This window comes from Parambassis ranga, chromosome 7 (genome assembly GCF_900634625.1).
Source record: "Parambassis ranga chromosome 7, fParRan2.1, whole genome shotgun sequence".
Classification (NCBI taxonomy): Eukaryota; Metazoa; Chordata; class Actinopteri; family Ambassidae; genus Parambassis; species Parambassis ranga.
Window position 1 is genome coordinate 1,556,029 of NC_041028.1, and position 24,817 is coordinate 1,580,845.

Genomic DNA, 24,817 nt, shown 5'->3' on the forward strand with positions numbered 1-24,817 from the left:
CCTGTACACAGAACTGTCCATAACACACAGGTGGACCTTTGTATTAAAACATTTGGTCATCTATAGAGTGAAAACACACAGTCCTGTGGCAGCCCGTGTGTGTCTAGTTAACTTCAACTTTGTATATAAAGAGAATGTTTTTGGAGAAAACGAATCAAACAGTTTAAGAATTTACTTCAAGTCATCTATATGTAACCTTCAGTTCTACAGGGACATTCATTGACGGGATGTTTTGTTTTTCTTTGTCAGCTGGAACTTGTCACCCTGCTGGTTCTGTTCAGTATGTGGTTCAGCCGCCAGTGGTAAGTCTTCGGTTTAAGTTTCTTTATCACAGATTTGATTAGATTGGATCAAAATAAGAGCTTTGATAAAATCAGAGCCATGAATGGAAAAAGAACAGTGACAAAATGAAATGAAATAACAAAGCTGGGTCTGAGTGTCCGCTGCAGCCACGACTTTGGACAGATTTTATTTATCACCAGTAACACACTGTACATCACAAAATGTTTGCGTCGTACTCCTGGAGTCATCACTTTGTACACGGTAAGTGACCAGTCATTGGTTCATCCTCCTGTCAATCATTCCCTCAGGGTCAGTGTGAGTGCCGTCGTCATGTAGAGGGTCCTGCTTGTGACAAATGTAAACCTCTGTACTGGAACCTCTCTCCAGACACTCCTGAAGGATGCTCCAGTAAGACACACACACACACACACACACACACACACACACACACACACACACACAGCAGAAGCTAAAGTCTGTCTGTCCTCCTGTAGACTGTGAGTGTAACATCGCAGGGACGATGAGCGGCGTGGCGGAGTGCACGCAGGTGAGCCGGTGTTCCTCTTCCTTTGTGAGTGCTGCTCGTTCTTTTTTTATGTTAATATTAAAAATCTGTGGTTTGTGACAGGAGAGCGGTCAGTGTCACTGTAAGCCCAACGCCTGCAGCGGGACCTGCTCCACCTGCAAAGACGGCTACTACAACCTGCAGGAGCACAGCTACTTCGGATGCCAGGGTAACCAGCTGTTTAGTCTGTGTGTCAGGCGTCTCCTTTGGAGAGAACCTCGGATGTTTAGCTTGCGTGTGTGTGTGTTCAGGTTGCCAGTGTGACATCGGCGGCTCGGCAGGTCAATCCTGTGGAGAGAGGAACGGCCAGTGTCGCTGCAGACCCAACGTGGAGGGACTGAAGTGTAACCTGTGAGTCTGACAGATCTGAGAGGAACTCAGATTTGCCTTTTTCTCTGTTTTTTAGATTCAAATTCATGAATCAGCCCCACTCCAGTGGTCAAATTCTTCCATGTGTAAATATTAATTTATGTGACAGAAAGTAACTTTCTAATAACTTCTTTCTCTGCATCACCAGGCCTCGTCCTGATCATTACTTCCCGGACCTCCATCACCTCAAGTTTGAGATTGAGGAGGGAACCATGCTGGACGGCCGGCCGGTGCGATTCGGCTACAGCCAGTTGGAGTTTCCCAACTTCAGCTGGAGAGGCTTCGCTCAGATGTCTCCAATACAGGTAGGAACTTTGCACATTTGACCTTAAAACCCCAAACAAACCTCATTTATATGAATCATACATGTATAGACTTCATTTAGATCCTATTTACTGTCATTTAAGAGACTTGTTTTCATGTTTGTTTGTTTTAAAAATGCTGTGTTTATGTTAGATAATTCTGTGACTGTGGCCCGTCTTTTACGCTTACGTTGCATGAAACAGATTGTTTCCTCTTTGGTAGAAGTACTTTTCAGCACATATATACATCTCTGCATGCGTGTTAAACATTTAAAGTTTCTAACATCCACAAAAGTTTGTGCTGAAAAGTAAAAGCCACAGGAAAATGTGTTGGTGATGGTGTTAAGGTCTTTGCTTTGGCTTGGTGTTGGTGGTTCTTACCTTCTCTGCATCTCCACCTTCATCCGTCTCACTTCTCTTTCCTTTCCTCCTTATGTTTCCTCTCTTTTCTTCCTTGCCGCCTGCTGCCTTGCTCGCCGCTCCCTTCGGCAGTCCAAGGTTCTGGTTTCGGTGTCAGTCAGCTCTCCAGACCTCTTCCATGTGGTGCTGCGCTATGCCAGCTGGGGGGGTTCGGATGTTCTGGGCAGGGTGTCGATCATAGATGACAGCGGGAACTACTTCTGTGGGAACTGTAAGTGTTGTGAGGGGATAAAAAAAAATGCTGCTTTTCTTCCTCCTCCATTATCGGAAGCGGTGAAGGAGGAATGTCTTCTACTTGCTTCTTTCTCTTTATGTATCTGTCAGATCAGACAGATGGTGGAGGGGTGTGTGTCTGTGTGTGTCTGTGTGTGTCTGTGTGTGTGTGGTGGCAGCCTCTGCTCTCGCTCTTCAGGGCCACAGATCAGATTTCAGGGATTTAAGGATATAAATTGACCTCTTCTGCCCGTCCAAACCTCCCTCTTTCCCTCCTCTCCCTTTGGACCTTGTAGACGGCAGTGAAGCTTCAGGTTTATGTGAGCGAGGCAGACGTCTATCTGACTCGTTTCATCCTCAGATATGTAAACTCTGAGGGCGCCACCTCCAGCGGTAAAATAACAGCCTATCAGGTCAACCGCAGAGGTAGGTCTCCACCCATCACCGGAGCATCAGTGTGAATGATGTGTGTATCGTCATGGTTACAGCTGGTGTTGTCATTAAGTGTTTACCTGTGTATATTGTCTTGTGTGTGTTTTTTGTGATATGTTTTTAACGTGTGTGTGGTTTGGGTTGAAGGTTCGGAACAGTCCAAACAGATCGTCTTCGCTCCCAGCGTGGAGCCGACGTTTGTCAACGTTCCCCAGAACAACTTTGTGGAGCCTTTCGTGCTGAACCCAGGAAGCTGGACTGTGGTTATAGAGGCCGAGGGAATACTGCTGGTGAGACAGACACACAACACACAGGACATTTTTAATCCATATTATGATGTTCCAGGCCAAATAATAATATTATCCTGCCTGTGTTTGACCCTCAGGATTACCTGGTCCTGCTGCCCAGCGCCTACTATGAAGCTCCCATCCTACAGATCAAAGTCACTGAACCCTGCACCTATAGTTCTGCCCCTGAGGCCAGCCAGAAGTAAATATGCTTGTTTATTTGTCACTTAAACCATCCAAAGAACAGAAATAGCCGTGTTTTGTTTCCCTGCTTGTCCTCTCTGAGCATCTGTCTGTGTTTGTTCAGCTGTCTGCAGTACAGGTATCTGTCTCTGGACTCCTTCCCTTCCATCTCCGGCAACGATGCCAGCTGCCGCCATGACAACCACCTGCCACGTCCCTGCCCAACTGAGAAGGTTACCCCACGTCATCCTGACATGGCTGTGTGCAGCGGCTACGATGTAAGAGCAACAAGAAGATGGTTCAGAAAATTATCCTAAAACTGAGCAGCGGTTAAATAAAAATCTTTTTTCGGATGCAGATAAACGTGGAGCTGCGGAGCCGCCTGTCGTCTCCGGGTGACCACGTTCTGGTGGTCGAGTACTCCAGCGAAGAAGAGGTGCCGCAAACTCTGTCTGTCAGCGTCAACGTGCCGGGAGCGCGGTCACAGCAGCATCACGTCACCCTGCTGCACTGCAAATACAGGCAAGAGCCGGCACTCACTGTTACTGTGAAGCCGCTGAGGTGAACGACGGCAGGATGTGACCTCTGCCCGCCTCTCGGTTTGGCTCAGTTTACCTTCACTGTCTGAGCCTCATTGTGTGTCAGCGGCTCTTCATCATGTGTGTGTTTGTGCAGCTTCCTGTGTCGAGCCGTGGCCGTCGACGAGTGGAACAGAGTGTCAGTCTTCTCCCTTCCCACCAACACAGAGATCCAGCTCATCTCCCAGCGCGCCAACTTCTTCCTGGTGAGAGTCACATGACTAGACTGAGAGGTCACATGGTCAGAGAGCTTTAAATAAAGGTGATTTAATATAATTTGTTATTGTTCTTAGCACAAAGTCTACCTGGTGCCGAAGGACCAGTTCACCATGGAGTCCATTGAACCCAAAGTCCACTGCATCAGCACTCACGGACAGTTCTCACCTGACAGGTAGCGTCACGTTTATCCTCATATGTAAAGAAACACATTTATTTGAATGATTAAAGATCTTCCTACGCCTCTTCCCTTCAGTTCCTCCTGCATCCCCTCACGCTTCCAGACCCCATCAAATTCTCTGGTCCTGAAGGAGGGTCAAAGCTCATCCATGCACGAGGAGCCCATCCTGGCCTCTCCTGCTGCAGCTCCTCCTCTGCCGGACCACCACCGGGGAGACGGGCTGGCCTGGTCAAGAGGAGACAGACCTCCCCACGGAGCAGATAGCAGCGACCATGTCCGGCTGGACTCTGCACAGGTATGGACACCCTGATGATGATGATGATGATGATGATGATGATGAACCTGATGATCATTTTTATTGATATTTTCTCATCTTAACTGCCCATGAAGTCTTTTTTCATTTCCTTTTATACCCAGAATGCAGCGGTGTACTCCACACGTGTCCACACTCTGGGCCGTTACGTCTTCATCCTCCACTATCACCAGCCTCTTCATCCCACTTATCCTGTGCAGGTCTATGTCAATGGGGGAAGAATCTGGCAAGGTAAAAAAACTGTTACTGAAAAAATGACTCATTTCATCACTTACATGCAACAAAATGGAAGAACGCGTTTCATGTTTTGTGCTCCAGGTCACGCCAATGCCTCCTTCTGTCCCCATGCTTATGGCTGCCGAAACGTACTGGTGTCTGAGAATCAGATCATCCTGGACGTGACGGACCACGAGATCTTCCTCACCGTGCAGATCCCTGATCAGAAGACACTGTGGCTGGTACGTGTTACTGCCCAGACAGTTGTTGTGTCTTCAGACAAATCAGAGATTTTACTCCTCCGTGTCTCATCAGGACTACGTGCTGGTCGTCCCTGAGTCCAGCTACAGCTCCAGCTACCTGAACGAGGAGCCTCTGGACAAATCATATGACTTCATCAGCAACTGTGGACAAAACAGCTTTTACATAAAGTCAGTATCATAGTCAGAACATCTGCTGCAGTTTGCATTTAATGATCTGTTCTCTAATTCTCTAATCTCCCATCTTTCCAGTCCGTCCTCCGCTTCTCCGTTCTGCCTCAGCTCGGCGGTTTCTCTCTCCGCTTTCTTCAACAACGGGGCGCTGCCCTGCGCCTGCCACGAGGTCGGAGCCGACAGCGACACCTGCGAGCAGTTCGGCGGTCAGTGCCGCTGCAGGCCCAACGTGATTGGACGGGACTGCTCCATGTGCGCCACGGGCTTCTGGGGATTCCCCAACTGCAGACGTGAGTTTCGGACGGTTCAGTTTCAGGTGGAAAACGTTTGTTTTTTGCTAACTCGTTCCTTTCTCGTCTCCTCTGCAGCGTGTAACTGCGGCACCCGGCTGTGTGAGCCGGTGACGGGTGACTGCATCTGTCCTCCGAGGACGATGCGCCCAGAGTGCACCGAGTGCGAGCCTCTGACGTTCGGCTGCCACCCGTTGGTCGGGTGCGAGGTCTGCAACTGCTCTCTGCCCGGCGTCATCTCACCTGACGTCAGCTGCAACACGCTCAGCGGACAATGCAGGTAATGACACGAGGTCACAGATCATCCTCTGCTTCCCATGTGATATGAACTCTTAAATGTTTTTGGCTCTGACTCTCTCTGGGCTGAACGGCTGAGTGTTCAATCAGCAGTTTGTGCCAACTTGTCTGTGTTGGAAATTCTCTGGAAGCTGCAATGTTTTTAGTAGCTTCCAGAGAAATTCCATTATAGGATACATGAACAGGTTAAAATAATCATCTGGTGGGACACTATTTACTCTGCTTCACTGCCCTTAAACTCAGAAAAGGTCACCTTCATCAGGCTGAGAAAACACAGCTTGCAAAGAAATCCAACGACTGCAGCTGACAGAACACACACTCCTGTCTTTGTCCTCCATGTTTGGTCTCAAGTATCAGGACGTTCAGAATATGTAAAATCACAAACACTATCAGGAATGTGCCAGCTCTGTCCAGACAAGATGAAGATGTGAAGCTGCTGCCTTCAGGCTCTTATCATTTACACACAGGTTTCATGCAGTCAGCTGCCAGTGTGTCAAAATATTTCAAAATACGTCGGTCATGTGTGAGAGACGGCTCGAGGACACTTGGTACTTCTTGCTTTTTGTGTGATTGGTGCTAACACGGCTTGATTGTGTTTCTCAGGTGTAGGGACAACATCGCCGGACGCCAGTGCGACCGCTGTGCCCCCGGTTTCTATGGTTACCCCAACTGTAGGCAGTGTGACTGTAATGAGGCGGGAACTGAGGATGAAGTGTGCAACTCCTTCACAGGACAGTGTCTCTGCAAGGTGAGGAACCCTCCCCCCTCCTCCCCCGTCCTTCTGAAAGCCCTCACCTCCATTTCTAACCTGCCACGTGCGTCCATTTTTCTGCAGGAGAACGTCCAGGGGGCTCGGTGCGATCAGTGCAGAGTTGGGACGTTCCACCTGGATCCAACCAACCCGAAGGGCTGCACCAGCTGCTTCTGCTTCGGCGCCACCGACCGCTGCCGCAGCTCTGACAAGAGGCGCACAGAGGTGCTGCACACAGAATATGACTCTTGCTTCTTTTTTGGGATGTTTTTTGTTTATTTTTCTTCCCTAATCTGAACAGAATTCAATGTTACTGACCCTCTGTCTGAGAAGTAATAAAGCCCACCTCTGTCCACCTCTGCTTCAGTGCTCCTCCCTTTTTGTCCTCACAGATCATGAACATGACCGGCTGGGTGCTGCTCGGCGCTGACAGACAGGAGGTACCGGTGGCGGTGTATCCCGATCAGGACCTGGTGGAGGCCGACCTCAGCGACGTGCCAGATGTCTACCAAGACCTCTACTGGCACGCACCCAAGACTTACCTGGGAGACAAGGTGAGAGACAGCGATGATGAGCAGATAAGTTTTGGACCAACAACTGTTGGAAAACGTTGTGAAAACATCAGGCATGACCGGACAAACTGAGCTCACTGGAGTCTTGTGTTGGAAAGACTCTTTATCGGCTATATCTACAGACTTTATACAGGCAGGTTTAAGACAGAAAATAAAAACAAAAGACAAAATCTCATCAAAACATTTGACTAAAGGAAAAAAGAAACAGATGTGACTGCATCATAAAAGCTTCTCTTTATTCAGAATCTATGAGACGGCTGGTACCACCTCTCAACCATTTGTATGCTTTACTGCTGCTGCCACAGACTGAAGACACAGGATTATAGCAAATAACAAACTAACAAACTTGTGTGTTAACAAGCTTTAAGGCTTTCATTTTATATGATAATACATTTACACCTTTTTACATGTATCTCTCCATAAAAGGCTTTTCCTCATTTTGTAGAGGAGATTGTCTGGAAGCTGTGATGGTGGGACATTCTATTGTTGAGATAGATCTTGATCATCGTTTCTGTGGATATTTGACCCACCTCGCTGTGACGAAGGCTTTCAGTGATTTTCAGGATGTATTTTAAGAGTTAAGCTCCTGTCTCCAAGCAGAGAGTTGAGAGGACTTTGTCTTCATGAAGTCGTCTAGAACTTTAAACCCTGTGATTTAATGAAGGGTCTGTGTGACCAGAGACATGAACACAGAGTTTCTAACAAAAAGCCGGTGAGGCTGAGTCAGGACTGGCTGCTGTTTATTTCCTAACACATTTTCCCATAAAGGTTTCTGCTGTGAGTCACATGCCTCCATCTTCAAACAAACGCATGTCAAAGAGGTGTCCTGCATCTCTGATCTGACATGTTTGCAGATAGATCAGTGTTTGGTCTGCAGTTTGAGTCGTGAGGCTTTCATGTGTGATTCAGCCGGCTCTTAAAGCAGCATCAGATGTCAGCCTGCCCCTACCTGCATGGATCTCACAGCAGTTCAGGGATTTTATCTTTCACTCTGCAGCCAGAATGAAATCCCTTGTTGTCTGGATTAAGACGAGGCCGAAGCTCTGATGTCTCTGCCTCATTCTTATTTGTGTGTTTCTTGTGCCCCCCCCCCCCCCCCCCCCCCCCCCTTTCATCCAGGTCTCGTCCTACGGAGGTTACCTGAGGTATCGCCTCCACACACAGACCATGAGAGGCGACGTGTTGTCTCTGCCTGCAGAAGCCCCCAGGCCCGACATCATTTTCAAGGTACAAAGGAACATGCACATCAGATGACGCTCGCACACAGGCCAACCTGCAGGTTCACTTTTTTGCCCTTGAGTCCGAGTGATTTGATTTTGAGTATCTGCCGATACAGTGCCACCACACTAGGAGATTTCACACATGCAGCAGCTCATTGAGGTCTTGAACCCAGGACCTCTCACACCAAAAGCAACTGTCATACATACCCCTACACCACAGGACACATCCTGCATAGAAGGCGTTAACTTTGACAGAACTAATAAATATATATCTGAGTCCTGATCGGGAGGTAATGTCCGATTCCGATCGAGTCTGAGATCACGTAATCGGGCCCGATTTCCGATCACGTGATCGGATCGGGACATCCCTAGGTTCACTCATCACTGGTTTAACATGTTAATACAAAATCCTGTTCACACACACACACACTTCATGGCGTGATGATACATGCAGCTGTGACATGCGTGTTTTTTTTCCTCCCTGCAGGGTAACCAGATGACGCTGGTGTTCATGGAGGGAGAATACTCCTCACCTGAGGATCCTCACCTGGGAATAGTTCACATTGTGGAGGTAAAGTGAAGCTGCACAAGCCAGCAGATGCTCTCACAGACTGGCATCAACATGTCAGGGTTTAACCCTTTTCCATGGATTTTAAAATACATGGCCGCCTTATTCAGCTTAAAAAAGTGCTTTAAAAGTCTCACCGGCGTGGCCCTCCCCTCCTCACAGGGAAGCTTCCGTCATGCTCAGACTGGAAACTCTGTGTCCCGTGAGGAGCTGATGATGGTTCTGGTCGGTCTGGAGTCGCTGCAGATCCGAGCCCTCCACTCTCAGTCGGCCCATTCCGTGTCACTCCGCGGCGCCGTGTTGGAAGGAGCAGAGAGGCTGCCCGCCGGACGCCACGCCAACAACGTGGAGATCTGCATGTGCCCGGCTAACTACCTCGGAGACTCTTGTCAGGTGAGGACAGACGGAGCACGTGAAGTTCAGTCGGCGTGGGGTCATTATTAACAACAGTATAAAGCTTATTTATTATTCATTTTTACAGCCTAATAATCATCAGTGTGCTCACATGATGCATTCAGGGACCGTCATTCCTGAAAGCTGTTCTGTTGTGTGATTGCAGAAATGTGCTCCAGGCTACTACAGAGACACTATCGGCCTCTTCCTGGGGAAATGTGTTCCCTGTAACTGTAACGGACACTCTGATGAGTGCCTGGACGGGTCTGGAGTCTGCATGGTGAGGATCTTTGATAACAGACACGTACCCCCACTCTCCCACCCCTCCAGCACTGTTTACTGATTCTAATTTCTAATCCATCAGAACTGCCAGCATAACACCGCCGGTGACCACTGTGAGAGATGCCAGGGTGGTTTCCTTGGTAACAACAGTCTGGATGGACAGGCTGTGTCGTGCTCCAGTTGTCCCTGCCCTCTGAGGACCCCGTCCAACAAGTCCGTTCATTCTTTTGTTTTTTTATTTTCCTACTTTTCTAAAAACTTCTGCCTCACATTCCTCCGTTTTTCTGTCCGTCTGTGTAGCTTTGCTGAGGGTTGTGTGCAGAAAAACGACAGGATGCAGTGTCTGTGTATGCCGGGTTACGCTGGACCGCACTGTGAAAGGTGCACAACACACGCACACAGGAAACGTTGTGTTACAACTTTTATTACAGGATAAGAACAGACGATGCATACGATAGATGCATGTTATTAAGTAAGGCCTCGCTTTAACAGGTGCGCCCCTGGTTTCTACGGCAACCCAATGGTTCTCGGGAGCAGATGCCAGCCGTGCCATTGCCACGGCAACACAGACCCCAACATGCTGTTCACCGACTGTCACCCGCTGACCGGGGAGTGTCTCAGCTGCATGCACGACACAGCCGGACCTCACTGTGACATCTGCGCCCCTGGTTACTACGGCGACGCCATCAACGCCAAAAACTGCACCAGTGAGTTTCACACAGAATAAACTGACAACCTCTACAGGGTTTAGTTACTTAACAATTATCCTGGTTCTTGTTGCCGCAGGATGCAACTGTTCTCCATGTGGAACCGAGTCATGTGACCCTCACACCGGGCAGTGTCGCTGTAAACCAGGAGTCACTGGAACACGCTGTGACCGCTGCAAGGTTAGAGCTGCTTTTTACTGTTTTTTTAAAATTTTGTTTTTTTAAATATATTTTTAAGATTTACAAAACAGTACTTGAATGTGTCACGCTGGTATCCGCAGGATGGCTCGTTCGGCTTTGACTCATGCTCTGGATGCCGTCAGTGTGACTGTGACGCCTCGGCGGCCCTCGTTCAGCCGTGCGATCCTCAGAGTGGTCAGTGTGCCTGTCAGCCTGGCGTCAACGGGCCGAGTTGCAGGCAGTGTGCTCCTGGACACTGGGACTACGGACCCCATGGATGCAAGAGTGAGTGATGTCCGGAAAATGGGCTGCATTTTTCTATATTCTGTTATATAAAAAGCTTCATATTAAAATCAGCCCATGTTCATATCACTGGATTTAAAACTCTGTTCCCTGCAGAGTGTGACTGCAGAGGCGGCCGCTGTGACCCTCGCACAGGCGAGTGCCGCTGTCCTGACGGGATGACGGGAAAACAGTGTGACGCCTGCTCTCAAAAGTACAGCGTACCTGTTGAGAAGATACACAGCATGCACTGTGAACGTGAGTGACCCGCGTCTGAGGGGAGACATTTAAAACAGGTTTAAAAGAGGCTGAATTTTGTTTCTTAAAAATTCCCTGCAGCTTGTGACAGCTGCGTCATCGTCCTTCTGGACGATCTGGAAAGGATGGACGACGAATTCCACTCAGTGAACAAACAGCTGAAAAATCTCAACGCCAGCTCCATGGCCTGGGCTCAGCTGCACAACCTCAACAAGTCTATGGAGGACGTCTCTGTGAGTTTACAAACACACAACATAAGTAAACTGCGCAGTGTGTTGTCAGCAGATATCTGTTCAATTAAAACCTCCTACGATTGCAGCGTAACATCCTAAACTACAACACCACGCTGGATGTCAGCAGGGGTCGAGCCGACATGCTGGAAGCCGAGATCATGAATATCAATGACGACATTGATGAGCTGCAGAACAAAGTGAGAAGCCTCAGCTTGGTGTTTGTGTGGCATCCTAGTGACGTGTGTCTGAGGGTGCTCACCTGTTGTGTTGTTTTTTTAGGTGGAAGCAATGACTGACAGGGTGGGGGGCCTGCATGACAGTACCACAAACACACACCAGAGGGCAGAAGACGTGCTGGCACACCTCAACAACTTGACCATGAACATAAATGGTAACCAGACCTGGACATTAGCACAAAAATAGACTCATATTTAAAGTATGTTAAATTGTTTTTTGATGCATGATTCTTTGCACAGACATCATCCTGATGGTGAACCGGTCCTTGCAGAACGACACGGAATCGGAGCAGGACACTGAAGATAGAGAGAGGATGTTAAGGGAGGTGCAGGCGTTGCTGAGGGAGATGAGGGGCAGAAGCTGCGTGGGACAGACGAAGCTGGCCGAGAAAGAGAAGGAGGCGGCGAAGAAGTGTACGTCTGTGGACATTAATCTGAGAGAAGCGTTCCTGCAGTGACTGAGGGCTCAATCTGTCTCTGTGTCTCCCGTTAGTGTTGGCCCGTGTTACCAATGAGCTTGCAGCTCTGCAACAAAACAACAACGACACGGTGAGGATGATTCGAGACCGTCTCACCCGCTTCCACTCCGGAATGATGGACCTGCGAGACGCCCTGAACGGAGCCGTGAACAACACGGCCAGAGCCACGGAGATCAACAACGCTAACAAGAAGACCCTGGAGGACAATAATGTGAGTTTAATTAAAGAGGAATCCACATGTGAGCAGTGAAGCAGATCTGATATGTGACCACTCTGTCCAACAGAGGAGGATACAAGACCTGCTGTCCAAACAGAAGGAGGTGAACGACCTGCTCAGCATGGCAGAGGATGATATTACTCAGGTCAACCACCTGGTGTCCCCAATGCACGAACACAAAGAGGTCAGAACAACAGAAACACACCTGAAATGAGGCTGTGAACATGTTTGGATGCTTGAACATGGATCTCTGTGGGGTGGAGTGGCCATTGGAGTGACTGAAGTGTTCGCCTCTGATGTCTTTGCCTTGTTTCAGGAGTACGAGCGCTTGGCGGCCCAGCTGGACGGCGCCAGGGGGCCTTTGGCAAAGAAGGTGCAGGATTTTGCTTGGACTGAATCTAAGATCCCGCTGGTGGAGAAAGCAGAGAAACACGCTGAGATGCTGAACAATTTGGCCATGAACCTGTCCAGGTAAGACACAGGTTATTATTATTATACACTCTGACAGTAGGCTGAGAAACAGGCTGCACTGCCGAGAACTCAAACCTCTGTCTGCAGTTTGGTTTCAGAAACAAAGAAGGACGGATTCATAGATGTAACTCAAGCTTACAACAAGATTATCAACCAGATCAAGGAGGCAGAGGAGGCTGCCAGGATGGCTGAAAAGGCCGCCAACAGCACTGCAGAGGTACAGGTCACACACACGCAAAAAAAATGTATTGTTTGTGCACAGCGTGTAATGTTTTTGTGTTTTTTGTAGAATTTAAAGAATCAGGACTTCAGCCAGATGGCCGATTCTCTGAGGAACCACAGCATCGAGCTGAAGGATGACGTTAAAAAGCTGGATAACGAACTGAACAATGGTGAACACACATCTTCACACGTCGTGTAGAAACAGCTGGTAGGGTTCAGATCTTCAGTTTGGGTCACATTAAAATGTGTGTTTCTGCCTCACAGACCTGAAGCCTCAGGTGGAAGACGCCAAGAAGCGACTGGGTGATGCCAAAAACAAACAGGTTCAACTGATGAAGGACCTGGAAGCGGTTCAAAATAACCTCAACTTCACCTCCAGTACGCAGATCCACACAGAAAACCTGCCGTGAGGCTCTAAACACATCATTTACTGAGTTTCATCCTTCTCTGTGCTGATCAGATGCGAGTCAGGCGATCAATGAGGCGAAGCGAGCGGCTGATCTGGCGAACACCACGGCCACAAAGGTCAACGACGCCCTGCGCCCCATCAAAGAGCAGCTGGACCAATGGCAGAAGACCTACGGGGACGCCAACGCCACCAACAGTGACATCAACAGCGCTCTGATGGACGCCAACAGCACTGGTAGGAGCTCGCGAGCACCTCGCCGCAGAGGTTTCGTCTGTTTCTTTGTGAATGTGATCCCTCTGTACGCCGTGATGTCTCTCGACAGTGCACAAGCTGGGTGAAGCGATCCCTACGCTCATCCAGAAACTGGACGAGCTGCAGAACCACTCCGCCCAGATGCCTAACATCTCCGAGAGCATCAGCCGCATCCGGCAGCTCATAAAGCAGGCGCGCAACGCCGCCAGCAAGGTGTGTAGGCGCTCATACTTCCCTCCCTTCACTCTCCCTTCCCTGCTAACATTAATCGATGACTCTTTTTGTGAAATCCAGGTGAGCGTGTCGGTCAAGTTTAATGGAAAGTCTGCAGTTCAGGTCCGTACTCCATCTAACCTGGCCGACCTGGCTGCCTACACCTCACTCAAATTCTACGTCACACTGCCGGAGGCCACGAGAGCCAGGCGGCAGGACGACGTCCCCCAACAGTTTGTCTTTACCTCGGCAACAAGAACGTAAGCATCGCTGCGGCTACACTCTGTGTCGTGTCTGTATTCTACACCCTTGACAATGCCGTGGTGTTTGTAGCCCGACAAGGAGTTCCTGGGGATGGCGCTGGAGGGCAAGAGACTGCGCTGGTACTTCAACGTCGGAGGACAAACTGCAAAGGTGATGATGGAGGAAGACGTCAAGTCAAATGGAAACTTCAACAACGTTGTGCTGGAGAGGTGAAGCCCACTAATGAAGTCGGAGTACTGCTGGTCTGCTTTCATGCTTTTATCCCAGGATGTTTTGTATCTAACCGTCTGTCCGTGTGACTGCAGGATCCTGCAGTACGGTTACATGTCCATGTCTTCTGAAGCCAGTGAGGGAACCCAGAGAGTCACCAAAGCTAAACAGGAAGCTAAAGGAGAGCAGGGGCTGCTCAACCTGTTGACTGAAGACACCGTCTTCTATGTGGGAGGATACCCGGACACCTTCACCGTAAGTGCTGCTGCCAGAGCATCCGCATTTACAAATGCAGAGTGGAAAAAAAAAAGGAAAAGGCGGCAGCGTGCCATCGATGTCAGCTTCACTTCACAGATCTCTAATCTCAGAGTAGACCCCACACCACCAGGCACCTTTAAATCCACAGCGAACCTTCTGAACTGACTCTGTTTGGTTTTAGCCTCCTCCTGAACTCGCACTGGAAAGCTTTAAGGGCTGCATCGAGCTGGACACGCTGAACGAGGAGGTGATCAGTCTGTACAACTTTGAAAATGTCTTCAACCTGAACACCACGGAGGACAGACCTTGCAGCAGGTCAGTGTCATTCCATCCTGGTCCTTCATCCTGATGTTTTGATCCACTGAGTGATGAAAGTTGTGTTAAAAAAAAAACAAAACAGGTCCAAGCCGGCGCTGACGCAGGCCTGGGTGAACGACGCAGCGTATTTTGACGGCACCGGCTTTGCTGAGATCACGTTCAGCGATACAACAATGTCACGGCAGCGCTTCGAACAGGAAGTTAAACTGCTGTCACACAGAGGAATACTGCTGCTGCTGCTGAATGGGGTAAAGACAACATCTCCAACTGCAGTTGTTTCTGTATGCTGTTTGTTTGGCGTGCTCAGAGTTTCCTCCCTGCGCCCCCCTCCTCCTTCAGGACCAGTTCCTGTGTCTGGCCGTGCTCTGAGGGCAAACTGAAAGTCTTCTACGACTTCAGCGGGTCTCTGCAGGAGCTGCAGCCTAAGGAAGCGGCGTTAGAGGAGCTGACAGTCAGCGACGCAGAGTCCAAAAGTGTGAGTGTGCCACTTCTGTCTGCCTCTGCCTGGCTTAGTGTCCATTTGAAAGCTTTCCTAACCCTGTGTGCCATGTTATCCTATCTGTCTCTGTGCAGCTGGAGATTTTCATCATGCGTTCAAGCTCAGAGCGTTTGTGGTGAGGAACAACCGCCAAAGTCAGTTCCGACCACACCTCACAACAGAGAAGATTCCTCCCTTCCTCCACAGCTACTACCTGGGAGGAGTACCTAAGGACAAGATGCCCCAGAAGTGCGTATCACACTGCTTCTTATAACAGCACCACAGCACTGAGTGGGCACAAGTAAAGATTGTTTTCCTGTTTAGCACCTTGTAGCTCATTGTTTTGATTCTTTACAAGCTTGGGGGGACGCCACAGCTGAAAGATACTTCACACTGCACAGCTGTCATGTCTGTCCGTCCATCTGTCCCTCTGTTCTGTCTCTGTCTGTCCGTCCATCTGTCTCTCTGTCTCTGTCTCTCTGTCCCTCTGTCTCTCTGGCCGTCGTGCTCTGTCTGTCTCTCTGTCTGTCAGGTATTTTTACGCAGTCTTTGTCCCCCTGCAGGTTGAGGACAGTGTTTCCAAAGCTGGCTCAGTGACGGGCTGCTTCAGGAATGTGAAGGCTAGAGCTCTCACATCGACCTGAAGAGGATGAGGAGCTCTGGAATCAGCTTCGGCTGTGACAGTGACCTGCTGGTAAGAGAGCACATGGAAGATCACACAGCTATGATGCCACTTTGGAGTCACATGACACACATTCAGCGGACTGTTTGGCTGATCTGCAGCTCCTATCCGCTCCTTCTCTTCATGTGCTGTTCACTCTTTGGCCCCGTTCACACTGGAGAAAGTCATTCCAGCTAGAGTAGGATTGAGCCCAGACAGCCTTTAAGCTGGATGCGTTCAGACCTATTTTCAAATCTGGCTAGCACACACTTGTGTCCGCACTCAATCCGGCTTCATCAGCGTGTTTGCTGTCCTCGTGGCCCCGTGAACCTGAAGTAGCATGTCGCTAGCCGGATTCGCTCGCACCATTTGCGTTCACACCTGAGCCACATTTGAGCCGATCCGGCTAGATCACCTCTCGTGGGTGGATCTAGCCGGATTAAAAATCAAACTAGATACAGCTGGATTCCAGGTGTTCACACTCAGAAAAAAAACATTCTGGATAGGCCCGAATCCCGCTTTAGCCAGATTTTTTTCCCCAGTGTGAACGGGGGTAACTTGGTGGTGTACAGTTTAATCACAGAAGAGCAAGAAAGTAATGCGGTTGGCCTGGTGTGTGTGTGTGTGTCTGTGCAGGTGCCTCGTGAGGGCTTTACTTCAGTGGTCAGAGCTACCTGGAGTTTAATCTCACAAACCCCGCCAGCCTCCGCAAAAACTTCTACGCCGGCTTCGGCTTCAGGACTGATCAGAAGGAGGGACTCATGTTCTACCACAAAAGATGAGGTCAGGAAACTGCTCGGTTCTCTCTGTTAGCTTCCAACCGTCCTCTTCTGTCACCTCTCACACACACTCCTGTCGTGTCGTGTCTGCAGGAAGGCGTTCTGCAGGCATTCTTGCAGAATGGTCAAGTCGTGGTGCGAGTCGGCAACAGCGAGGTCAAGACAGATAAGACCTACAACGACGACAACAGTCACTACGTTGCGATCTACAACGATATGAGCGGGTAGGAGACGGCTGTGGTTAAGTCTCACAACACTGATGTGTAGAACTTTCATAATACTGACACGTGGGCGCTCACTCCTCAGAGACACGTCTGTACATGGATGACGTGCTGGAAAGTGCAAACCGATGGTTTCCGGAGCAGAGCTGCGTTACCTGGGGAGGAAGCACCTTCCTGGGAGGAACGCACACCAAACCCTCAGCAACCTCACTGGATGCATCAGCAATGTTTTCGTCAAGAGGTCAGACATGCTCGAAGGCCACATGTGTGTCCAGCAGACATGGATGTTGGCGTTTTCTGATGTTGTGCGTGTTCCTTGTCTTCAGAAATCGCCGCTGATCAGACGGTTATTAACCTGCTGAAGGTCAAAGAAAACGTGGATGTTTCCTCTGGACTGTCCTGCCGCCAAAAAACCTCAGCAGATCATCGCTGCCTCACCCAAACACAGTAACAAACCCAAGGTACTCACGCTCCTTTCTTTTCTACGAAACATTAACACCGATTGTCCCAGGTGATAAACCTCCTGTGTACACTCTCTCAGGGAAAGCACAAGAAAGCCGTCGGCGTCTCGCAGCCGTAACACCAGGGACTCGTGTCCGGGGGAGCTGTCGGAGCGCAGGTGAGCGGAGCAAACGCACTTCAGCGGCTCCATGCACAGCTACCAGAGATACGACGCTCTGCCCAGCTCAGCCAGCTCCATGTGAGTGTGAAGGAGAACCGTAACACAACCCCCTCGAAGTGAAACAGGTCCGACAATCACCTGTCTGTGTCTGCAGGCCTCACATCTCCATGGCGCTGAAGGTGAACTCCTCTGACGGTTTGGTGCTGTCTGCTGCTGCTGGGAGGCGCGGAGCCACCGGGATGTCGCTTGGCGTCTTGGACGGACACCTGCTGCTGCTGCTGGAAGGAGGGAAGAGGAAGGTCAGCCTGCGCAGCCGCAAGAAGTACGACGACGACCAGTGGCACACGGTGAGGTCACATGATGGATCAGATTCAAACTGCATTGAAAAATGTACCTGTTAATGTTCCATGTTTACCTCTGCTGTAACGTTGGTCTATGAGGATTCACTCACTTTTGAAACCAGCCTCAAGTGGCCACCTGAGGAACTGCGCTTTTCAGCCAGAAGTAACCAAACCTGCTTTGATGTGACTCCAGGTCTTTATAAAGCATGAAGGGGAGAAGATCAGTCTGATAGTGGACGGGATCGGTGCTCAGTCTAAGAGGATACCAGGAGGAGACCGGACCCGCCTCACTGGGCCGCTGTACATCGGAGGAATCCCGCCTTCACTGACGGTAAACACACAGGTGGCCTCTGTGGCACCACTTCATGATAACTTGAAACTTGATCCCTCTCATGTTTTGTTCCTGGACTTCAGGCCCCAGGGTCCAGTGGTTTCATCGGTTGTGTCAAAGACCTGACACTGAATGAAGCTCCTGCAGGACAGCCAGCTCACAGCCAGGGCACGGTGGCCTGCTTCCAGAACCCTCTGCAGCCTGGAGCGTACTTCTCTGGAGAAGGAGGACACATGGCTATAGGTAGCTGGCATCTCTCAGGGATGTTTGGTTCTCCTTCTTGAGCCCTGCTGAATGCTCTGTACTCTCTCCCTGCAGACGAGTCTCTGGTTCTAGGTCGGGATCTTGAGATCCAGTTGGAGGTTCGACCCATCTCAGACTCTGGGCTGCTGTTGCATGCTGGGAAGTCAGCTAACCAGCACCTGAGCGTGGTCCTCAGCCAGGGCGAGGTATGTGCTGTTTTTATGGAATCATGTAAGAAGCCAGGATGATGATGTACCTGACACTGCTGCGTGTGTGTGTGTGTGTGTGTGTGTGTGTGTGTGTGTGTGTGTGTGTGTGTGTGTGTGTGTGTGTGTGTGTGCGTGTGTCTGTGTGTGTGTGTGTGTGTGTGTGTGTGTGTGTGTGTGTGTCTGTGTCTGTGTAGGTGACAGTTTCAGTCAACACTGGCAAAGGTGAATTCTCTACCTCCTTCACTCCAGACGAGCCTCTGTGTAACGGACGCTGGCACACCATCACAGGTGAGGTTACAGACGGTCTCCTGAACTCCTGCACGGTTTTATTTTCCTGTTTTGACACTCGCGTGTTTCTCCAGTGATGAAGAAGAACAACGTCCTGCAGCTGCATGTGGATGGAGCCAGCGAGCACAGTGTGGGCCCCAAACAGAGCCGCTCTGCTGGGACCAAAGAGACAGTTTATCTGGGAGGTGTACCCAGTGAGTACACAACCACAACACACCTCTTCAGTCACGCTCTTCCTCACTGTTGAACCTTCATTTTGTTGTTCCCGTCTTTCCACTAGGTGGTGTCACTGTCCCTGGTCTCCCTGCCAGCTTACCGGCCTTCCAAGGCTGCTTCCGTCAAGCAACCATCAACGGCAGACCGGCCATGTTGTCCAAACCGCTGGCCGTGCACGGAGCAGTGGGGACGCAGGGCTGCCCGCACATGTAGACCCAACACACACATACACACACACATACACAGTCTTATCCTCACATTCCCCAACGACAAAATACTGGTGGTGGTGGTGGATGTCATGTTACTGTAGCTAATTTAAAATATCTATATTAATATTTATTTTCTATTTCAGAAAAAAATATTTTATATTTGTCGTCACAATATGACTGGTTGTTTTTGTGCTACAGGGTGCTGTCTGCACGTAGAGATGCAGATACAGGCATGTTCAATATCCGCTTTAAATCTCAAATCAATGTGTAGTATATTGTAAATAAGGCAAAACAGCGTGATTCTTCTACCTGATTTTTTTTCCTTCGAATCAACGATGACATACTCTGAATATGTTAAAGGTATATACAGCTGTGTATCGTGCATCTCTAGCGGAGAATGTCCAGTAGTCGGTACACTGTGAACACTGTGAGCAACGTCCTCAGGCAGCACAGGTGGGAAAAGATGGCTGCAGGAGGGCCTGACGGGGGGGACGTCAAAAATAAATCCCAGAATTAATGAGCATTTGTGGAAATAAGACGATCCCTCTGGAAAAAAGTCATGTATCATTATCGTGATGCTGAAGTCATCGGAGTACCTGAACGCAGCACGTAGAGAAGATTGAAGCAAGGCGTCTGGAGTTTTCTTGAAGACGTTTCGCTGCTCATCCAAGCAGCGTCATCAGTTCTGAACTGATGACGCCTCGCTTCAGTCTTCTCTACATATGATGACCTGGATGACTGAGAATCTTCACCACCCTGAACGCAGCACCGTCTCTCCTGTCGACTCGCAGGCATCGTTTCCCGTCTGCATTCCGTCATTTTTGTAAACATGTACCAAACACAGTGAGGGTGAAGCTTGTATGTAATATAACCACTTTATCCGTCATGTCACAGAATAAATAAGCTGTCCCTCTCACTCCCAGCCCTCGTGTTGTAAATGTATGTTTAAATAAAGTTTTTTCATATAAAGTGTAGTGTTGTGTCAGTTCTTCACTTGTCAAAAAGAAGACGTGTTGAGGTAAGTCATGATTTTTTTTTATTATGAACTGTTTTAATCAAAAAGTGACAGTCTGTGCTGTAACAACAGAAAGAAATCTAAAGGCTCATCCTTTGATTTATAAAACGGACTCTCTCCTTTCAGAGTAGAACTAACAGTCACATTTAGAACAGAACATCTGTCGGCCCTGTGGTGTCCTGAGAAGGAGCGCAGTGTTGTCTTTGGTTTAAAACTGTTAAGACAACATGATGAAGGGAAGGTGAAGAAAAAGAAAAAAAAAATCAGACAGGGATCAGAGACTCATCAGGCCGAGCTCTAATCCAGACTCATGTCCTCGTCGTCCTCTTTCTTCTCTTTGGATTCTCCTTTACTGCCCTGCATGGCTCTGGCAAACGCCTCCACGTCTGACAAGGCAGGACGACAACACAGACAGGGTGAGTCTGGTGACTCCTAATGCTTCATCTGCAGATGTTTTGGGTGTAGGCAGGTGTTCGTCTTACCTCCCCTGTTTGCGGCGTCCACGGCTTCTGCCGGCAGACCAAACTGACTCATGAGAGGTCCAAGCTGCCCGGAGGCCAAGGCACTGCTGAACATACTCATTGACTGCAGGGGGGCGAGAGGTCACATCGTTTTTATTAGATTTATTTTTGGTCTTACTAACAGAACATCATGGGCATATTAGTAGGTTTTACTTAAAGACGTGCATTAGGTCCTCCTACCTGCTGGAACTGAGGTGAGTTTAGTGTGTTCTGGATCTCTTCAGCACTCTGAAGTAGACTCTCTCCACTGGGTAGGAAAGGCAGCAGCCTCTGCTGCACCTCAGCGTTACTCAGGATGGGAGCCATCATCTCTGGGGTGCAGACACTTGCTAGATCCACTGCAGAAGGGGACAGTGGGATGTAAGTGTTAACAACAGCTGACGTTTCTCTCCTTGTTTTACAGTGAGAGACGAGTGGTGATGGTCGTACCAACACAGCGACCCCGCAGTCACTCACCTGCTTGTCCCTGAGCCCCTGCTGGGATGTTCATGGTGGCAAGGATGCTCTGGAGGTCACTGAGCTGGATGGCCTGCTGGGAGGTGGGGCTTCCACCAGAGGCTGGGGCCACCGGAGTCTGAGCTGGGGCTGCAGAGAAGGTAGTGATAGTACAGGGTTTCCTGTTACATGAGGAGGTCACTGATGGCAGCTTTAATTTTCACTGACAGACCGTATCACACTGTGGTGGTGTACCTGGGGTGGAGGGGGCAGCACTAGTCGAGGAGGGTGCTGAGGCAGGAGGAGCGGCAGGGGTGGTGGGGGTCTGAGAGGAGCTCTGTCTGGTGGCTCCTCCAGAGGGAGTGGCTGCTGCCGATTGACTCCGAGAGCTGAGATGACGGAGCAAGATGGAGGCAAACGGAGAATCCAGACAAGTTAACACGGCATGAGAATCCTGAACGGCCTGTGTGTGTCTCAACCTCACCTGGACGAGGAGCTGCTGGTGGCTGGTCCTCCGCTGCCCAGCAGGTTGGCCAGTCCTGGTCCTGCTAGAGCTCCCAGGCCTCCTTCCACAAACACAACCAAATCAAAAAGGGTCCAAACTGACCTCAACTCTGATTCATGTTTACAGTCCACAGTCAATGTTGGAACAAAATCAATCTCAGGCAAACACCCCGAAACTGTGGAACATCCCGAGTGTGTTAGAGACCATCTGTTGAGGTTAGAAGACATAACCAGAGCCGCTCACCCAGTCCGCCCAGGCCTGTTGGTCCAATCAGCTGCATCAGCTGGTTGTGGCTCATGTTTCCCAGCAGGTTTTGCAGACCTCCCTCTCCTCCGAGGGCAGACAGTTCGTGGCCACTGCCGCCTCCGCTGCCGGGCGCTCCGGGAATGGGAGGGTTGTTCAGGTACTCGTTCACCTTCCGACAGTGCTCCTCATCTTTATCCGTCTTGGGCTCCTGGGGGAGAAACTTTTTATTGGACGCTTGTATTCTCAGGTTTTCTTTCTAAAAGTAAATGAGTAGTGTCCAGATTTACTCTTCGATAGTCTCCCCTCTGGACGGGCTGTCGGAACAAGCACGGCGGATACAACTCGTAGTTTCCACACTCTTTATTCCACACGCACACGTACTACATAAACTGTGAGCTGGACGAACTTCCAACTGAACATTTAGCATTGACAGTAAAAACTATGGACAGAGCTTCCGTGACGTCACCCGTCTGTGTCTGAAGAGTCGTTCTGAGTCTCAGTGGGAGGTTCCGGGACGTGATGACCGCCGCCATGTTGGCAGCGTCACGTCAACTAAAACTCCGAATATGGACAAAGAGGGGGAGCACGAGCGGGGTTTAGGGGGGCGGGCGATCATGGAAGCAGGAAACTCACGCTGTGATACGTCAACTGTCTGTCACTCAAGCGGCAACGCCCATAATTAGGCGTAATTTTAAGTCCGAATACAATTGAAACGAGTGTGTTGTAAAAAAATTCACCCTCCCTACAATTGACACTAGAAGAGAACCTATCATCTGAGACCAGAGTGGTTTTTTGTACCAGGCTGTAAACATGTTCTTTTCTGCTGTGAAGTCGGCCATTTTAACATGGGAGTCTATGGGAAATGACTCGCTGCTGGAGCCAGCCCCCAGTGGTTGCAGCGTGAATTACAAGTTTTGACACTTCCGCATGGGCTTCAAGTCTGAGCCCTGAAGGTTGCCGCTTGACATTTAGTGACTCTTAGGACCATTAGTAAGTCTTAGAACTCTTAGAACTTTTAGTTTCCATCAGAACTATTAGTGGCGTTAGATCTATTAGAACCATTAGGTTGTAAACCTGCAATAAACACACGGACAAACCGTTATTAACGGCTGACATTTTGACTGTAACATTTCAAAACTAAAAATGCCCACTCACCGACGCCTCGTACCGTTGCTGGGCAACCAAACTAATAATAAACAAACTGTTGCTAAAGCTGCACTTCAAAGCAACAAGCGTTGCTATGGCTACTCTACAACATCGCTGCCATAGCTGCACTACAACTGCGCTTACTTGGCAGTTGCGTCATTCACGTACACGTCTAACAGTCATGAACATCCATTACAGTCAAACACAGTATCTTTTACCTTCCACACCCACATCAGGAAATAAAGTAGTATCTGCTTCACACCTGCATCCAGAAGAACAGCCTCTTGGATCCGGCCTTAAACTTCAGCACATAGACACGTCCAGTGGTGCACTGGTTCACCCTCTTGAATTCACAGTCATCAGGGAAGATTATCAGGTCCTGGGACACAGAAGGTGCAGCGTAATACATTTCAGAGAGCGGAGAGGGACAACATGACTGAAATACCGGCGCTGTGTTTCCGCCTTACTCACATCGTCAACATTCCCCGTGGTCCTGTCCTTCCAACAGAAATGAATCAGGGAGTCATCCGACTGCTGGATGTACACCGTGCCCTTACGTTTGTCGGGTGTCACAGTGTTGCCTTTCAGGGTCATTTTACCAGCACGAAACTCCACCAGGTACTTGCTGGAGCTTCCCCTGGAGCCGCTGACCAGGCTTGGAAAGAGGGCACCTGATGACATCTTCGGATCTTTGATGTTCGTCGTCACAAACTCTGACAGGAAATATATACAACAAGTTATATACTATATGAAAACAAACATGGATACAGAAGAAACCTCCTTTTGTTGTAAATCAGCCTTAATGGAAAACAAACAAACAAAACAAACAACAAGATTTTGTTCCGCTTCCACTAAGTCATCTCTCACTAAGCAGCAAAAAAACTTAAAGGACAGATTACAAACTTCAGTAAAATCTAGCACTGTACTGTAGGCTAGCTTTACGAAGCTAGCGGTTGTTCATTTAAAAGTTTAATTATTGTGATCTCTCCTCTGTAAAAAAAATACCTAATTACAACACAACACAACTGCACAGTAACTTTGTGTTTCGGTGCAGTGAGTTCCGGTATAACCGCTTACAGTAAAACACCGTGGATTCACATAGAAAACACAGTTTTCAAGCAGTGGAGTATTTCATTATGTAAACAAAAGAAATCTATTATACACAGAAGCCTCACTCTCTCCTGATCGCCCGCGTCGTTGCGTGTTTGTGTAGCATGTTTGTGTACATGTTTGTGTAGCATGTTTGTGTACATGTTTGTGTAGCATACGGGATCAAAGCAGAGGTCTGCCTCCGTCCGTGTGGCGGTTTCACGGTGTTTGCTCCAAACTTTTCATGACTGTGATCCTTTCGTGTTTGTTTTTATTAATAAGACTTTTCAAATGAAAGCTAACAAAAAGTAGCAATTAGCCTGCTCGCTAATGAGGACGGTCTGGCCGGCGATGCTAACGTTAGCCCATGACTTGGCTAAACAAATGAAGGACGAAATATCGTACTTATTTAAACTAGCTAAAGTCACTCACAATAGAAATAACATTCAGTTTTGAATATAAGTTCAATTTGAGAAGGTTTATATGAAACAAAACATGTTAAATGACTTTTGTTGACATACCTAAAGTTCGCTTTGCAGTTCTTCTTCTTCTTCTTCTTCTTCTGCGCGTCGCCTGCTTGTAACGTCCACTTCCTGTTGGTGTCGTGAGCGCGCCTGCTTCTCGACGAGAGCGAGCGCGCAGCGGGAGCGTGGGAGGGGCTTCCGCGCGCCCGCTGTGCTCCGATTGAC

General features: G+C 49.2%; 2 protein-coding genes across 3 annotated transcripts in view; one reads left to right on the plus strand and one right to left on the minus strand.

The window, feature by feature from the left end:
* lama5 (laminin, alpha 5) overlaps positions 1 to 20,093 on the plus strand; it is a 53,459-nt gene extending 33,366 nt beyond the window's left edge. The window contains 67 exon segments of the mRNA XM_028409368.1: positions 250 to 302; positions 591 to 690; positions 777 to 829; positions 911 to 1,016; positions 1,099 to 1,198; positions 1,365 to 1,521; positions 2,448 to 2,577; positions 2,731 to 2,873; positions 2,969 to 3,072; positions 3,178 to 3,331; positions 3,412 to 3,575; positions 3,729 to 3,837; positions 3,925 to 4,022; positions 4,104 to 4,323; positions 4,446 to 4,572; positions 4,660 to 4,799; positions 4,873 to 4,988; positions 5,070 to 5,281; positions 5,360 to 5,561; positions 6,182 to 6,326; positions 6,414 to 6,554; positions 6,722 to 6,883; positions 8,021 to 8,128; positions 8,609 to 8,692; positions 8,852 to 9,082; positions 9,249 to 9,362; positions 9,447 to 9,577; positions 9,665 to 9,745; positions 9,857 to 10,071; positions 10,151 to 10,251; positions 10,353 to 10,536; positions 10,651 to 10,791; positions 10,873 to 11,024; positions 11,111 to 11,221; positions 11,304 to 11,415; positions 11,501 to 11,674; positions 11,754 to 11,950; positions 12,024 to 12,140; positions 12,273 to 12,427; positions 12,515 to 12,644; positions 12,717 to 12,819; positions 12,914 to 13,027; positions 13,110 to 13,292; positions 13,381 to 13,523; positions 13,605 to 13,761; positions 13,764 to 13,783; positions 13,857 to 13,996; positions 14,093 to 14,252; positions 14,437 to 14,570; positions 14,656 to 14,821; positions 14,913 to 14,939; positions 14,941 to 15,048; positions 15,147 to 15,180; positions 15,234 to 15,300; positions 15,615 to 15,624; positions 16,585 to 16,681; positions 16,798 to 16,953; positions 17,039 to 17,159; positions 17,254 to 17,288; positions 17,337 to 17,412; positions 17,489 to 17,681; positions 17,869 to 18,006; positions 18,090 to 18,249; positions 18,325 to 18,455; positions 18,653 to 18,746; positions 18,821 to 18,940; positions 19,027 to 20,093. Coding sequence (XP_028265169.1) covers positions 250 to 302; positions 591 to 690; positions 777 to 829; positions 911 to 1,016; positions 1,099 to 1,198; positions 1,365 to 1,521; positions 2,448 to 2,577; positions 2,731 to 2,873; positions 2,969 to 3,072; positions 3,178 to 3,331; positions 3,412 to 3,575; positions 3,729 to 3,837; positions 3,925 to 4,022; positions 4,104 to 4,323; positions 4,446 to 4,572; positions 4,660 to 4,799; positions 4,873 to 4,988; positions 5,070 to 5,281; positions 5,360 to 5,561; positions 6,182 to 6,326; positions 6,414 to 6,554; positions 6,722 to 6,883; positions 8,021 to 8,128; positions 8,609 to 8,692; positions 8,852 to 9,082; positions 9,249 to 9,362; positions 9,447 to 9,577; positions 9,665 to 9,745; positions 9,857 to 10,071; positions 10,151 to 10,251; positions 10,353 to 10,536; positions 10,651 to 10,791; positions 10,873 to 11,024; positions 11,111 to 11,221; positions 11,304 to 11,415; positions 11,501 to 11,674; positions 11,754 to 11,950; positions 12,024 to 12,140; positions 12,273 to 12,427; positions 12,515 to 12,644; positions 12,717 to 12,819; positions 12,914 to 13,027; positions 13,110 to 13,292; positions 13,381 to 13,523; positions 13,605 to 13,761; positions 13,764 to 13,783; positions 13,857 to 13,996; positions 14,093 to 14,252; positions 14,437 to 14,570; positions 14,656 to 14,821; positions 14,913 to 14,939; positions 14,941 to 15,048; positions 15,147 to 15,180; positions 15,234 to 15,300; positions 15,615 to 15,624; positions 16,585 to 16,681; positions 16,798 to 16,953; positions 17,039 to 17,159; positions 17,254 to 17,288; positions 17,337 to 17,412; positions 17,489 to 17,681; positions 17,869 to 18,006; positions 18,090 to 18,249; positions 18,325 to 18,455; positions 18,653 to 18,746; positions 18,821 to 18,940; positions 19,027 to 19,175 — 8,510 coding nt within the window. The 3' untranslated portion in view covers positions 19,176 to 20,093.
* Positions 20,094 to 20,184: 91 nt separating this feature from the next.
* Positions 20,185 to 24,817, minus strand: adrm1 (ADRM1 26S proteasome ubiquitin receptor). Of its 2 annotated transcripts, none has more exons than XM_028409844.1 (10): positions 24,650 to 24,817; positions 23,511 to 23,752; positions 23,302 to 23,418; positions 21,891 to 22,101; positions 21,627 to 21,705; positions 21,398 to 21,531; positions 21,164 to 21,292; positions 20,888 to 21,045; positions 20,669 to 20,771; positions 20,185 to 20,572 (listed from the first exon to the last, which is right to left on the minus strand). In XM_028409844.1, exons 2-10 carry the CDS (start codon positions 23,718 to 23,720, stop codon positions 20,484 to 20,486), a joined length of 1,230 nt encoding a protein of 409 aa, XP_028265645.1. In that variant the 5' UTR covers positions 23,721 to 23,752; positions 24,650 to 24,817; the 3' UTR covers positions 20,185 to 20,483. The 2 variants fall into 2 exon arrangements, with proteins under 2 accessions (XP_028265645.1, XP_028265644.1); XM_028409843.1 differs by having other exon boundaries at positions 21,627 to 21,708.

Bases quoted from the DNA above. Each gene is read 5' to 3' on its own strand.
- adrm1 (XM_028409843.1), bottom strand. From the start codon at position 23,720: ATGTCATCAGGTGCCCTCTTTCCAAGCCTGGTCAGCGGCTCCAGGGGA. The intron at 21,293-21,397 runs GTACACCACCAC...CCTTCTCTGCAG, and splicing joins TGCTGCCCCCTCCACCCCAG to CCCCAGCTCAGACTCCGGTG. The intron at 20,772-20,887 runs GTAGGAGGACCT...GCCCCCCTGCAG, and splicing joins ACTCACCTCAGTTCCAGCAG to TCAATGAGTATGTTCAGCAG.